General features: G+C 43.8%; 1 protein-coding gene across 1 annotated transcript in view; it reads right to left on the reverse strand.

Moving 5' to 3' along the window:
• LOC126424658 (mediator of RNA polymerase II transcription subunit 15-like) overlaps positions 1–13,941 on the reverse strand; it is a 65,646-nt gene that overhangs the window by 12,267 nt on the left and 39,438 nt on the right. The window contains exons 3-5 of the mRNA XM_050087389.1: positions 12,994–13,218; positions 9,078–9,287; positions 2,513–2,749 (exon numbers count right to left, since the gene is read on the reverse strand). Of these exons, the coding sequence (XP_049943346.1) occupies positions 2,513–2,749; positions 9,078–9,287; positions 12,994–13,218 (672 nt within the window). The remainder of the gene's footprint in view (positions 1–2,512; positions 2,750–9,077; positions 9,288–12,993; positions 13,219–13,941) is intronic.

Genomic DNA, 13,941 nt, shown 5'->3' on the forward strand with positions numbered 1-13,941 from the left:
GTGTCTCGTTTTAAATTGTATCGAGCGGATGGACGTGTAGGAGTATGGAGACAACCTCATGAATCCATGGACGCTGCATGTCAGCAGGGGACTGTTTAAGCTGGTGGAGGCTCTCTAATAGGGTGGGGCGTGTGCAGTTGGAGTGATATGAGACCCCCGATACGTCTAGATACGACTCTGATAGGTGAAACGTAAGCAAGCATCCTGTCTGATCAGTTGTATTCATTCGTTCCCATTGTGCATTCTAACGGACTTGGGTAATTCCAGCAGGGCAATGCGACACCACCCACGTCTAGAGTTCCTACATAGTGGCTCCAGGTACACTCTTCTGAGTGGCCCCAAACGCCCCAGACATGAACATTATTGAGCGTCATCTGGGATGCCTTGCAACGTGCTGTTTAGATCTCCACTCCCTCGTACTCTCACGGATTTATGGACAGCCATGCAGGATTCATGGAGTCAGTTCCCTCCAGCACTACCTCAGACATTAGTCTAGTCCATCCCACGTGGTGTTGCAGCACTTCTGCATGCTCACGGGGGCTCAGGTGTATCAGTTTCTTTGGCTGTTCATTATATATATATATATATATGATTATTAATGGCCACGCGTAATGGCCGTGTGTTTAGAACCGCCATGTCACAGATGGCGCGACCCCAACCGCTGGAGGTTCGTGTCCTCCCTCGTTCATGGATTCTTGTTGTTGTTCTTAGCATAAGTTACTTTAAGTAATGTGTAAGTCTATGGACTAATGACCTCAGCAGTTTGGTACCTTAGGAATTCACACACATTTGAACATTTGATTATTACAGTAATCAATATTGCTCAAATCCTTAATACAACTCTTCCTCTCAACAACATTTCAGCTTTTACTGAAACCAATTACCATATTTACGATCCGACCAATGCTTATATCTCCAGACACGTGTGTAGTTGCAGGGCTACTCACCACATACTGGAAAAATGCCAGTGTGGCTCGAGTTGCTTGTGCAACAAAAGATAGGCACATAACGTATAAAATGTTTCAGATTGTAAGACTTTATGGCAAGTGCATGCTAACCGGAGAGTGCAGGTGTAACAGGCACAATACTCCTACACAGTTTGGCACACAGTTTTAACATAAAATGAATTACTAACTTCGATTCTATAAGTGCACTATGGGTTCAAAAGTATCCAGACACCACCAAAAACGTATGTTTCTCATATTAGGTGCATTGTGCTGCCATCTGCTGCCAGATACGCCATATCAGTGACCTCATAGCAGAATGGGGCGCTACGCGGAACTCACGGACTTCGAACGTGGTCAGGTGATTGGGTGTAACTTGCGTCATACGTCTGTAAGTGGGATTTCCACACACATAAATATCCATAGCTCCACTATTTTCTTATTTGATAGTGAAATGGAAACGTGAAGGGACACGTACAGCACAAAAGCATGCAGGCTGACCCCGTCTGTTGACTGACAGAGACCGCCGACAGTTGAGGGGGGTCGTAATGTGTAACAGGCAGACATCAATCCGACCATCACACAGGAATTCCAAACTGCATCAGCATCCGCTGCAAGCACTATGACAGTTAGCAGGGTGGTGAGAAAACTTGGATTTCATTGTCGAGCGGCTGCTCATAAGCCACACATCACGCCAGTAAATGCCAAACGACGCCTCGCTTGGTGTAAAGGGCGTAAACATTGGACGATTGAACAGTGAAAAAACGTTGTACGGTACGCAATGCGGCGATCCGATGGCAAGTTGTGGGTATGCCGAATGCCTGGTGAACGTCATCTGCCAGCGTGTGTAGTGCCAACAGTAAAATTCGGAGGCGGTGGTGTTATGGTGTGGTCTTTTTGCGTGTGGCCGGCCGCTGTGGCCGAGTGGTTCTAGGTGCTTCAATCCAGAGCCACTCGACTGCTACGGTCGCAGGTTCGAATCCTGCCTCAGGCATGGATGTGTGTGATGTCCTTAGGTTAGTTAGGTTGAAGTAGTTCTAAGTTCTAGGGGACTGATGAGCTAAGATGTTAAGTTCCTTAGTGCTCAGAGCCATTTGAACCATTTTTTGATGACCTCAGATGGTAAGTTCCACAGTGCTTAGAGCCATTTGAACCATTTATTTTGCGTGGGACTATCACAGCGCAGGCCTAGGTTGTCATTTTAAGCACCTTCTTGCTTCACATTGTCCTCGCCGACCGACATCGATACTTCTCCTCAGTGCAGCACTCAGTGAAGAATGGACTGCCATTTCCGAAGGAACCTTCCAGCACCTGACTGAACTATGCGTGCGACAGTGTCATCAAGGCTGAGGGTGGGCGACACTGTACTGAATCCCAGCATTACCGATGGAGGTCGCGGTGAACTTGTAAGTGATTTTCAGCCAAGTGTCTGGATCCTTTTGATCACATAGTGTATCACACATTATTCCACAGTCTCCATCCATTACATCTGTCCTCATTAGCATTTTCAAGATGCCATCACACAGGTCTTCTCAGTGTAGGAAGACGGATGGCACAGAGTCCATTACCTGGTGCTGGAAGAGGTTAGGGCCGAACACGGGAGACTGCTGCAGGCCAGCGCCGCCCAAGCCAGCCAGCTGCGTGTAGGGCGAGACGGCAGCAGCTGAGGCGGCAGCTCCCAGGCCCAGCTGCGAGTAGTCCGGCGCCTGCAGCTGCGGCTGCACAGCTGTGGCCGCCACGGATGCAGGGATGCCGGGCCTCGGGGACGTCGCGTACTTGGCGTACAGCTGCTGTGGCGACAGCGCCTGTGGGTGATGGAGAGTGGCGTCATGTCTGCACGAGATTTGCTACAGTCAGAACCGCAAGGGGAGAAGCTTACAAGGGAACCTCCCCATCGCACCCCCCTCAGATTTAGTTACAAGTTGGCACAGTGGATAGGCCTTGAAAAACTGAACACAGATCAATCGAGAAAACTATCACAGCACAGGCCTAGGTTGACATTTTAAGCACCTTCTTGCTTCACACTGTCCTCACCGACCGACCACGGCGCTCTTGAGCTCACACGGTCCTTGATGTTGCCTACGTTGCCTCAGTTTGTATATTTTGCTAATTTTTTCATAGTTCCACACAACTTCTTCCTGTTTTCTCGATTGATCTGTGTTCAGTTTTTCAAGGCCTATCCACTGTGCCAACTTATAGCTAAATCTGAGGGGGGTGCGATGGGGAGGTTCCCTTGTTAGTAGCATGCATGTGCTGACTGAAAAGCAAGGAAGTTTAGAATAATGTCGTTTCAAGTTTTCAAGCTACATCTCTCCACTACAAAAACTCAAGCATTTGGTAACTACCACCTGTATGTAATGAAAAGTGGTGAATCTTCTTAACTGCTATACTTTCACCAACTGCGACATGGTCGCTTATACAAACAGCGATCCAATACTGTTAAGTGTCTTTATTTATTCCAGTCTTTGATCACAAAATGAATTCTTTGGACGATGACCGGTTTCAGTCCGTAATGGTCATCCTCAGGTGTAAAAAAGATCTGAGGATGGTCATTACGGACTGAAAACGGTCATCGTCCAAAGAATTCATATTGTGATCAAAGACTGGAGTAAAAAAAAACATTTAACTGCTAGACTTACTATGCCGAGTTCTCTTGGACAAGGCGATTTGTTTGCAAAGGTATATCCCTAGATATCCCACAGACCAGTCTTCCTTTTTTGTTTCTTGCAACCTGTGTGGCTTTTTTTTCAGTCTCGTGTAGTTCTGTATGCAACTGTGTTAATGTTGTTTCAGTCTATTCCTGAGCAACTTAATATCTATTGTTTCACACACCGACATAGCGACCAGGTGGCTATAATTAAACTATCCCTATTTAACACGTTATAACACAGAAACTAATTACCGTGTGAGTACCACACTCGGTATCATTAGTGTGAGGAACATATCGAAGAGAAATAATGCAGAATCAGCTAAATTGAAAAACTTACACACCAGTGTCCAGAAGCGTCTGAAAGCGCAGGATTGTATTCTGTACAACAGAACTGGCTACCTCTCTTGATGTGCTGCGTTTCAGATCAGCATACGTGTGGATATTCCCCTGGTTAATCCTGTCCTTCAGGTAGCCCCACAACCAGAAATCACAGGGAGTGAGATCAGATTTTCGTTCCGGCCAAGCATTTGGAAACGATCGGCTGATAATTCGATCGTTTCCAAATGTGTTTGGGAGAAGCAGGTCAAATTCATGAGCGATGAACGGTGGGACCCCATCTTGGATGAAAATTCTGATTTCAATGCGTCTCTCCTCTGTAGGGCGGGTATGACCTCCTGGCAAAGCATATCGCAGTCATGCTGGCCAGTCACACTGCAGGTATTTGGGTCCTGAGCGCCACCCTGTCCAAAAAGCAATGGGCCATTGATGAAAGTAGCCGTGAAGCCACACCATACGGTTACACGTTCATCATACAGAGGAACTTCATGCACAGTGGTTGGAGGTGAAGATCCCCACACTCGGCAATTCTGTGTGTTCGTCTCTCCCATCAGAGAAAAATGAGATTCGTCTCTCCATAGGATGGTCCAGGGCCAGCCCTCGTCAACTTCAATCCTTGCGAGAAAGTGGAGAGCGAAGTCAAAACGTCATTGTGCGTTCTGTGGTGTAAGCTGCTGTACGATAAGGATCTTGTACGGATACCATTTGAGAATAGTTCAAAGCAGCTTCCATACAGTGGACCACGGGGTGTTCAAATATCGTGACACAGCACGCATTGTACCTGACTGTCGGGAATTTGTTTGTCTGCCACAGCAACAGCCATTTCATCAACCACCTGTCGTCGGCTGGTCGTCGGCCTCTTTCCAGAAATACGCCAAGTTCCCCAGTTGATTTGAACTTCTTCATCATGGTCGAGTAGAGAAAGAGGACCATTCCATAATCCTTTAAGCTGGCGATATTCTCAAAGTGCAGCTGCAGTTTTGCTGTTGTTTTGATAATAGAGCTTCACCTGCTTCTTTCATCCAAGCTCGTGTTGTCGTGTCAACAAGTATACTGTGACTGGTCAGGTGCGTGAGACTATGAACTGTGGGCCATAGTTGGAACTGGACGTTGGCGCTGTGACGTATGGAGATTAATTCTACGAGGTTTGGTACTTGTACAGTAATTGGTTTCCATGTTAAATAGGAAAAGTTTAATTATAACCACCAGGTATTTTGACCTATTGCGACTTCTGTCTTGTAGAAAGTAGACTTACGAGAACCATGGGAGGGCTTTAACTATATTGTTTATAATTAGACAAAGAAATCAGTCACAAGTATGGTTTATGAAAGATTGTTTCAATCAAATCGATCCCAATTCCATATTTCTTTCAAATCCATCTTTATATCGATCATTTACACTTCCTCTCTTCACTGTTAGGCCTTGTACTATAATCATGACAAGGTTTTGTGCGCTGAGATAGATAAAGACTTTTTCTTTCAAATTTTATAAACCTACGAGAGAAATTTTCTGTTCCTTACACAAGGATACAAAAGGTTAATAAAGTATGAAATTTGTTGGCACACTTTCCAGGAAAAACAGTGAACTATCAATAATATAACTTAATTAAAAAACCACACTCGTGATAGAATTTAAGTTGTTGGTTTTAATTTTGTAGGTGACCGATTTCGATCTTCTAAGAGCTACAGTGTTCTCGACACCAGCACGACATGACATTTTATTGAACGATTAAGACATGCGTGTGAAAGGTAAGCTTAGGATAAAGAATATACATACAAGGAATGACTTATAGACGAGAACTATGTAATGAGATGTTTTATGTTTTATGCTGTGATCAGAGAAAGTATGTGAACATTTACAGGGAACAGTATTGGACATGGCAATAAATGGTCGACAAAATGTAGAGTATATAAGAAAAATAAAATATGATTTTCTGTTCCAGCGACAAAAATGAGTCTGAAAATCGAATGTAAAGCTACAGTGTACAGTATAAACAGTGTATCACGTATTTTACTCACTGACCACTTATAATGTGACAGGTTATCAGTAAAACTCTATATATCGGTCAGAAATTCAAAATTGATAACGGTTTGACTTAAATAAACTTATTTAAACCGTACTTCTGTCCAAGTGTATTATTGCCTTAGCAAAATTCTTGGGCTGTTCTCTGCCACAACTGCTCTGCCTGATGATAGCTACTGCTCTGCTATGTGGAGCTGAGACAGGGATAGCGAGGTAACTTCTGAATGGGACGGTCTACAGTTCGTTTATAACATACGAACCGTCAGGAGGAAGTAAGAGATCTGTATGAACCATTACAAACTATGATGAAAGTGTAGCAAGTACCATCCCTCCATCCAGCTTCTGGATATCTCTCACACGTTCTACAGACCCTTCAGATAACAGTACGGTAATACCGGGAAACCATTCCGCTGATGGAGAAGGAATCCAACTACACGAAAGTGTGCACTGTTTGCTCCCATACAAGAGGATCTGATGAGAAATGTTAAGGAAATAAACACGGAATTATTGTAAAGAATACGATGTTTCTTTGCGGGTAACACCTTGCGTCAGGAAATACTACTCTGGACACAATGTGTATACAAAGATAATAAAAATAAAACAAATGAAAATATGTGCGTATAGTAGTTTTTCTCACAGACTGATATAGCTTTGGTTAATATTATGCTAATATTTGACCACATACTACGAGAAATTACAACAAATAAAGCGAAATATGGACAGTTATATAGTTTAGGAAGATATAAATAACATTGTAAAAAACTTAAAAGCTTTTTGAGCAGTTCTTTTTATGAAGGTGATCTGTTAAGGTACTAAACCACTCTATCAGCATTGTTACAGTTGTCCGAGCCAACATAGTTTCAATTCATGTTCTCGTTTCCAGTAGCAAAGCGAGAGATCAATGACGCATAACGTGCGGTTGTGTCTGATTCTGGACTAATACACATTATGGAATGCAAAAGTTGAGGGCACCAACTTGAAAATGTCGCCAGATACTGATTACAGGATTGCTATTGTGTCTATTATAAAGTAAAAATTTAATACCGATTTTATACTGCTCCAAATTCTGGAAAATGGTATTCCAGGTAGCCACTGAGAGAAACTTTGGAGTCAGTGATGCTAAAGTTTAACATTCTGTCAAGACTGAGGTTATCAATTGTAAGTGACTACCTCGGCAGAAAGAGAATGTGTGAAAGTATTGGCGGCGTTTGATGCTGAAAGAACAAGTCTAAAATCCCACAGTTGTCTTAATGTCTGTACCACCAAACTCAGTGAAAATATAATTCTTCTTATTCTACATTATTTTAATTCGAGTATCACATTCAGCAACTGGGGGACCACGTTCCAACCAGCTGAAACACAAACATTTGCACGGTGGCAGTTAACCGATGCCTTTTGCATTCAGGAGTTAACAGTGGAAAATTCTTTGGTCCTCTGACTTTGAAAAGATGTTGGTACAACTTATTCGCCATTAGATTCCATGTGGTCTATTAAAACAGAAACCTCTTTCTAATGCCGTCATATGTCAGGACGCAAGTAAACATTTATGACAAACTGATTGCCACACAAAGAGAATTGTGTAGATTTATGATTGATGAAAATTGTGACAGTGTCCCAATAGACAAAAGAAAGTGCTTCCAGCCGCACCAGTGTGATTAAATATACAATATCTCTTGGAAGAGTGCTCCTCATTCATTTTGAAGTGGTATGTAACTGCCGTATCGTTGATGCTTCCATCCTTATGTGAGCACTGTACCACCTGTGACGTCAATGGTGCACACTCAAGTGACATGTGAGGTAATGTTTCCATTCCACACCCACCACACCCTGTTCAGCTCTCTGATGGCCAGGTCCCAATATGGGCCTAGCTGCTGACTACCATCTTTACTGATCATGCTGTCAGATACTTTTACCTCTGTCACTTTTTTTTTTTACACTACAGCAGAAACCATTTGACATTTAATGGTAAAAGTCTCGTGGAATGCAGTTCAGAGTCCCTTTTCCAGGGCATGTCCTACTAGCATTGATTTATCTGGGTGATGTTGGCAGAAACACCTCTCATGTTGTCCGCCCCCGTTAGCTGAGTGGTCAGTGTGGTGAAATGCCACGTCTACGAGCCCGGGTTCGATTCCTGGCTGGGGCAGGAGATTTTCTCCACTCAGGGACTGGGTGTCGTGTTGTCCTCATCATCATTTCATCCCCATCCCCGACGCGCAAGTCGCCTAATGTTGTGTAGAACGCAATAAGTACATGCCCTCGGAACGCGAACTTCCTCGAATGGGGGACTCCCGGCCCACAATACCGTACGCTCATTTCCGCCTCTCATGTTCTGTGCAGTCCTATTCAACAATGTGTGCACTCTGATCAGCACAAAACTGACCTCATGCACACAGTATTTTGTACACTCCTGGCGTTTTGAGGGCTAGCTTTCGGAGGCATCGTCAGCTGTTGAAATTTTGCGGGAGGATTGAATCTATTTTATACCTTTTCTGGAGGAGTAGAACTGCCAAAACAGACTTACCCTCGTTGGAAGCCGTTTGCTTGTGTGTGTTGGGTAAAACAACTTGTGAAATCTGTCTTCAGGTCTCTAGCAGAAATTTCACAACTCATGAGACCACAGAATGTGCACAGTGTACAAAACACCATGAAGGTGTGGACAGTTTTGTGTCATGCACTGTTGAGCAGCACCATATGCAACATAAGAGGCACAGTTATATGAGGCTCAAGCAATGACACCACTTAACAGTGACTGAGAAACACTCATCTGAAGGCTGTTGGGTACTTTACCACTTTACACAGCTGGGAGACTGGGAATATGCTATTACTTTATATTCATGTGAGACTACACATTCCTACAAAAGGAGTAGTGGAAACATTCTACTACTTCATATGTTGTTATGTGTTAGGCATCTGTCATTTGCACAGAAAACATCAATGACACTGAAAACTGGAGGCAGGGACTTAACCTTGAAAACCATGGAATTCGGAATCGAGTCCTAGTCTGTTACTAATATTTTCAACAGTCTCGAATACTCTAATCAACTTTACATGGAATAAAATTTCCACTAACAGGAAGAATCTCGTGCCCTGTGGAGTGCTGTATGTTACAAGGCTGCAGCAGGTACCTGGTGCGGCTGCTGCTGCGGTTGCTGGTAGTAGGTGACCACTGGCTGCTGCTGCTGCTGCTGCAGCTGTTGCTGCTGTGGCTGGTAGAACAGCTGCGCCGGCTGCTGGTAGTACTGGGGCGGCAGGAATGCCAGCTGCTGCTGTGGCAACAGCTGCAGCTGTTCGGGCTGCAGGTACTGTACTTGCTGTGGCTGTGCGTCCAACTGTGCCTGAAGCCACAAAGAACATTGCTTGCAATTGGATGCCACTGCAGAACCTGCAATCCTGACAGACAGTAAGTCAGACCACAATATGTTCAGTCACTAATATAGATTGCTGCAAAAAAACGAATCGAAATAGCATCGAGTATGAAGGGAATTTCTCCAATCCAATCTGCAGAATTTGCTCTCATCAGTTGTTTAGCTAGGCTGATTACTCCATAAGATTTTTGCAGTGCATGTATAACTTAACTGTTGGAAAGAATGTAATAGAGCAATACCATTTTCTTCCCTCTCTGTTCCATCTGCAGATGGGCATGGGAGAACCACCTTCAAAATACATCAAAATTTCTCTAGTCTTCCTGTTCGATGTCATTATTGAATATGTCTGCCCCTGGTAGCTGAGTGGTCAGCACAAAAGAATGTCAATCCTAAGAGCCTGGCTTCGATTCCCAGCTGGGTCGGAGATTTTCTTCACTCAGGGACTGGTGTTGTCCTAATGATCATCATTTCATCCTGGTCGACGCCCAAGTCGCCGATGTGACGTCAACTCGAAAGACTTGCATGCGACGAATGGTCTACCCGACGGAAGGACCTAGTCTCACAACATTTATTTATTGAAGATGTATGGTGAAGCATTTCTTTTATTTTTCTGTGGTGTGGTACTAAGTATAGAAGCCATGCTGAATTATGCAATTCTTCTCCAAATATTCTCACTCTCTTCTTAATTCAGTTTGGTAAGGTTCACACAGGTACAGCATTCCAGAAGGGGTTCAGTCATAGGTTTTTTAACAGTCTTCATTGAGACCCAGTTATCCTTCATAGAATTTTCCCGAATCTGCTGACTGGCATCTAACTTTTTCTTAGCTAGATTGATCTGATCTTTTCACATTAAATCTCTTGGGACAGGCAATACTAGGTACTAGATGCTTGTCACTGAAAGTGTACCAAGTAGTCAAACACTATCTCGCTTTTTCGTCTGTACACATTCGCTATCCTACCATTATTTATTTTGAGTATCAGCTCTTAGTCTTCCCGACAATCCCCGAGCGTCTTGAAGTTTTCCAACAATTCTTTGACCATTTAGCCTGTCTAGGTACCTGTGTGTCACAAATATAGCCTTATAGAGCTAAAAACGTCATCAACCATACAGTTTGTACAATGTAAGCGTATGTAAAACATAGCAGTGCTATCACACTTCCTCGATGTTCCATTAGTCTCCGTTATAAAGATACAGACTCAGTTCTGTTTTATGGCAAAAGACAAATACTTGTCAGTAATTTCTTTAAGGTCAGTACCGCCAATAGACTGTTTTTTATTTGCAGTGTTGGACACTGTGTCTAATAGTGTATTTTGAATTGACAGTATGCAATTTTAGGTACTGTATAACATGAAACACTTTATAATGGAACTTTAAAGCCGAAATCATGATCTTGTAAATGTAACACTGCAAATAAAAAACAGTCTAATGGCGGTACTGACTTTAAAGATATATATTATGACTGTGGACCCACATTATTAAAAAATTATTACTTGTCAGTAAATTCAGTAAGGACGTTTTGTTTCGACTGGATGCCAGCAATGAACTATATGAGACGCTTTTCATAAATAAAGGAAGTAGAATGAATTTGGGTTCCAGTGTCAAAATTCCATGAAACGTAGATGCGTAGGCTTTCCATGAAAAAATGAAACATAATTAATTTGGGTTCCAGTGTAAACACGCCCTTAAGCTCACGTAGTTGCTTCAAACTGCCCACCCACGTTCCTTTGGTGTTGACCATGGGCTACTAGCAACAAATTGTGAAAACTGCGTGAAAAATTTGTCACAAAGCGACAGCTCCTGCCGGTCATAACAGATAAGTTTATGTGATATGACATTTTTCCCCTGCTTTCTTTGTTTCCAAACAGCTCTGGATGAAGCTACAGGATGTTTTGTGTCACTGCGAGTCAGATACATCCATTTGTTTCGTGCCTAACAACAGAACATATCTGTGTCAGAAAGTTTCGTGTTAGATTGCATGGACGAGCTTAGAGATGGGGAATCTCATGCAGCATTCCTCAGTCTAATGTACTGAAATCGTGGCACGTCCTATCTGTTCTATTCGCTCCACGCTTGACTGTAATTCTTTAAGTCTGTGGAAGGTCTGATCACATTCCAATCATATACCGGAACTCGAGGGAAAATAAAACTGTAGAGGGAAATTTTATTAAAAAACTTTTTACTGGGAAACCTACATTTCTAGTAACACAATTTTCCTCTACAATCTTCCTCAACCTTCACATACTTGGTACATCTCTTGACAAGATTCTTAATTCCATCCTAGCAGAAGCTTTGCGGCTTCTTGCACCACCTCCGCAATTTCTTGACGGTGCTCCTTCATCCAGCCAGAAAGTTTGCTTAGGACAGTGTAGTGCTTTCTCTGGAACCTCAGACCAGGAATTTAAAAACCACTAAAGTGTATACCGAGCTGCGGCAAGACAGGGATTATCCTGAAGCAAAGATTCTGTCTCCTGTTCGTCTTCAATTCAGTTTTACGATTTCACAATAGCTCACAACAGCCATCAACACTAGCTGTTTGACTTTTAGAAGTATAATGAATCAGCACTGGAGCTTTCATATCCCAAACCTCCACTGTCCTATTCTTCCCATAAAGATCTCACGAAATTTCAGTAGTAAACCTGTTCTTGATGCACAACGACTCTCTTGTAGCGTCTGTAACTGTAGTTTGTTGAGCATCTCTGTAATTCTCTTGCTCTGACTGAACTTTGGAACAGAAAATAAAAATTGCCTTTGAAACATCTTGGCAGAGTAAAACTGTGTGCCGGACCGAGACTCGCACTCGGGACCTTTGCATTTCGCGGGCAAGTGCTCTACCAACTGAACTACCCAAGCACGACTCACACACCCCGTCCTCACAGCTTTACTTCTGCCAGTACCTCAACTCCTACCTTCCAAACTTTACAGAAGCTCCACTGCAAACCTTGGAGAACTAGCATTCCTGAAAGAAAGGATATTGCGGTGAGCCACAGCCTGGGGGATGTTTTCAGAATGAGATTTTTCACTCTGTAGCTGAGTGTGCGCTGAGATGAAACTTCCTGGAAGATTAAAACTGTGGCCCTGCACACAGTTTTAATCTGCAGAGTGAAAATCTCTTTCTGGAAAATTGCCTTTATTTATTGGCTGGTGCTCCTATTTCAGTTGCTGTAGTGACAGGAGAACACTCTCTGGAAAGCAGACACTATCTGTAATTCAGTTTCTCACAAGTGTGTGACACAGTGTCAACTGATGTTCCAGAGGATTCTTTAAATAATGGCCGAAATTGTTGCACCCTCATAGGCCACATCTGGAGAGGTCAACTGGATGGCTGCTGTATGCTGTAGTATCTGTTCGCTTATCGCTGTCTGGCTTCTGTACATACTGTACTTGTTCCTCCTATTGCACACTGGCTGCTGTTTGCTACTGTACCTGTTGCTCCTATTGTTGTCTTGCTGCTGTATGGTATTGTACCTGTCACTTACGTTGTTTTCTGGATATTGTATGCTGCCATATCTGTCGCTGTTACTGCTGTCTGGTTACTGTATTCTGTGGGAGCAGTTGCTCCTACTGCTGTGTGGCTGCTGTATGGTAATGTACCTGTTAGTTGCATTGCAGTGTGGCTGCTGTATGGTAATGTACTTGTTACTTACATTGCAGTGAGACTGCTGTGTGCTGACGTACCTGTTGCTGCTGCTGTTGTTGCTGCTGGACAGCAGGAGCTACGTATCTGGCGCTGGAAGCGGGAGCCGCAGCTGCTTTGGCGGTTCCCCTCTTCTCCTTGGCCACAGCTGCCGCCTCGGCAGCCGACACCTGTCGCGACTGCGCTGCAGGCGATGACGTAGGAGCTGGACTCAGTGCAGTGCCGGCAGCTGCCACGGCAGCAACCAGCAGAGATACCACCAGAACCTGTCGCAGACCAGACAGCCACTGTATTGGGGGATCGTGTGGAGTAATCTATATTTACATCTATGCTGATGCGCCAAAGTAACTGGTATAGGCATGCGTAATCAAATACAGATACAGGGTGAAAAGTATTTAAACCGACAAACTCTGAAAGGTTGTAGGGGGACGTCAAAACAAATATTTTTCCCTAACGTCATTTTTTCCTATGAGGAGTATTTAAACCGGTAGAGGAAGATTTCTCTGGCGACAAATTAATTAAACCAACAAAAAAGTCCAGAGGGGACATATCTGGGGATCGAGCAGGCCATGGTACAGGACCACCTCTACCAATCCACGTTTCTGGGAACCGTCGGTCAAGGAATCGACGCACACGACGACTGAAATGTGCCGGCGGCCCGTCATGTTGGAACCACATGCGTTGTCTTGTAGGGGGCGGGACTTTCAGCAATTCTGGCAATGCTCTGGCGAGAAAATTGTAATAGTGCCTGCCATTTAATGGCCTAGGTAGCAGATACGGCCCAGTTAAACAGTCCCCAACAACGCCGACATACACATTAACGAAGAACCGCACTTTATGAGCGCTAGTAACTGTGGCATGTGGGTTATCCTCACTCCAAATATGCGAATTATGCACGTTGAAGACTCCATCACTCCTGAACGTTGCTTCATCGGTAAACAACACAGAGGATGGAAATGTAGGATGCATTTCACAGTGTCCCAGGTACC

Source organism: Schistocerca serialis, chromosome 10 (genome assembly GCF_023864345.2).
Source record: "Schistocerca serialis cubense isolate TAMUIC-IGC-003099 chromosome 10, iqSchSeri2.2, whole genome shotgun sequence".
Classification (NCBI taxonomy): Eukaryota; Metazoa; Arthropoda; class Insecta; order Orthoptera; family Acrididae; genus Schistocerca; species Schistocerca serialis.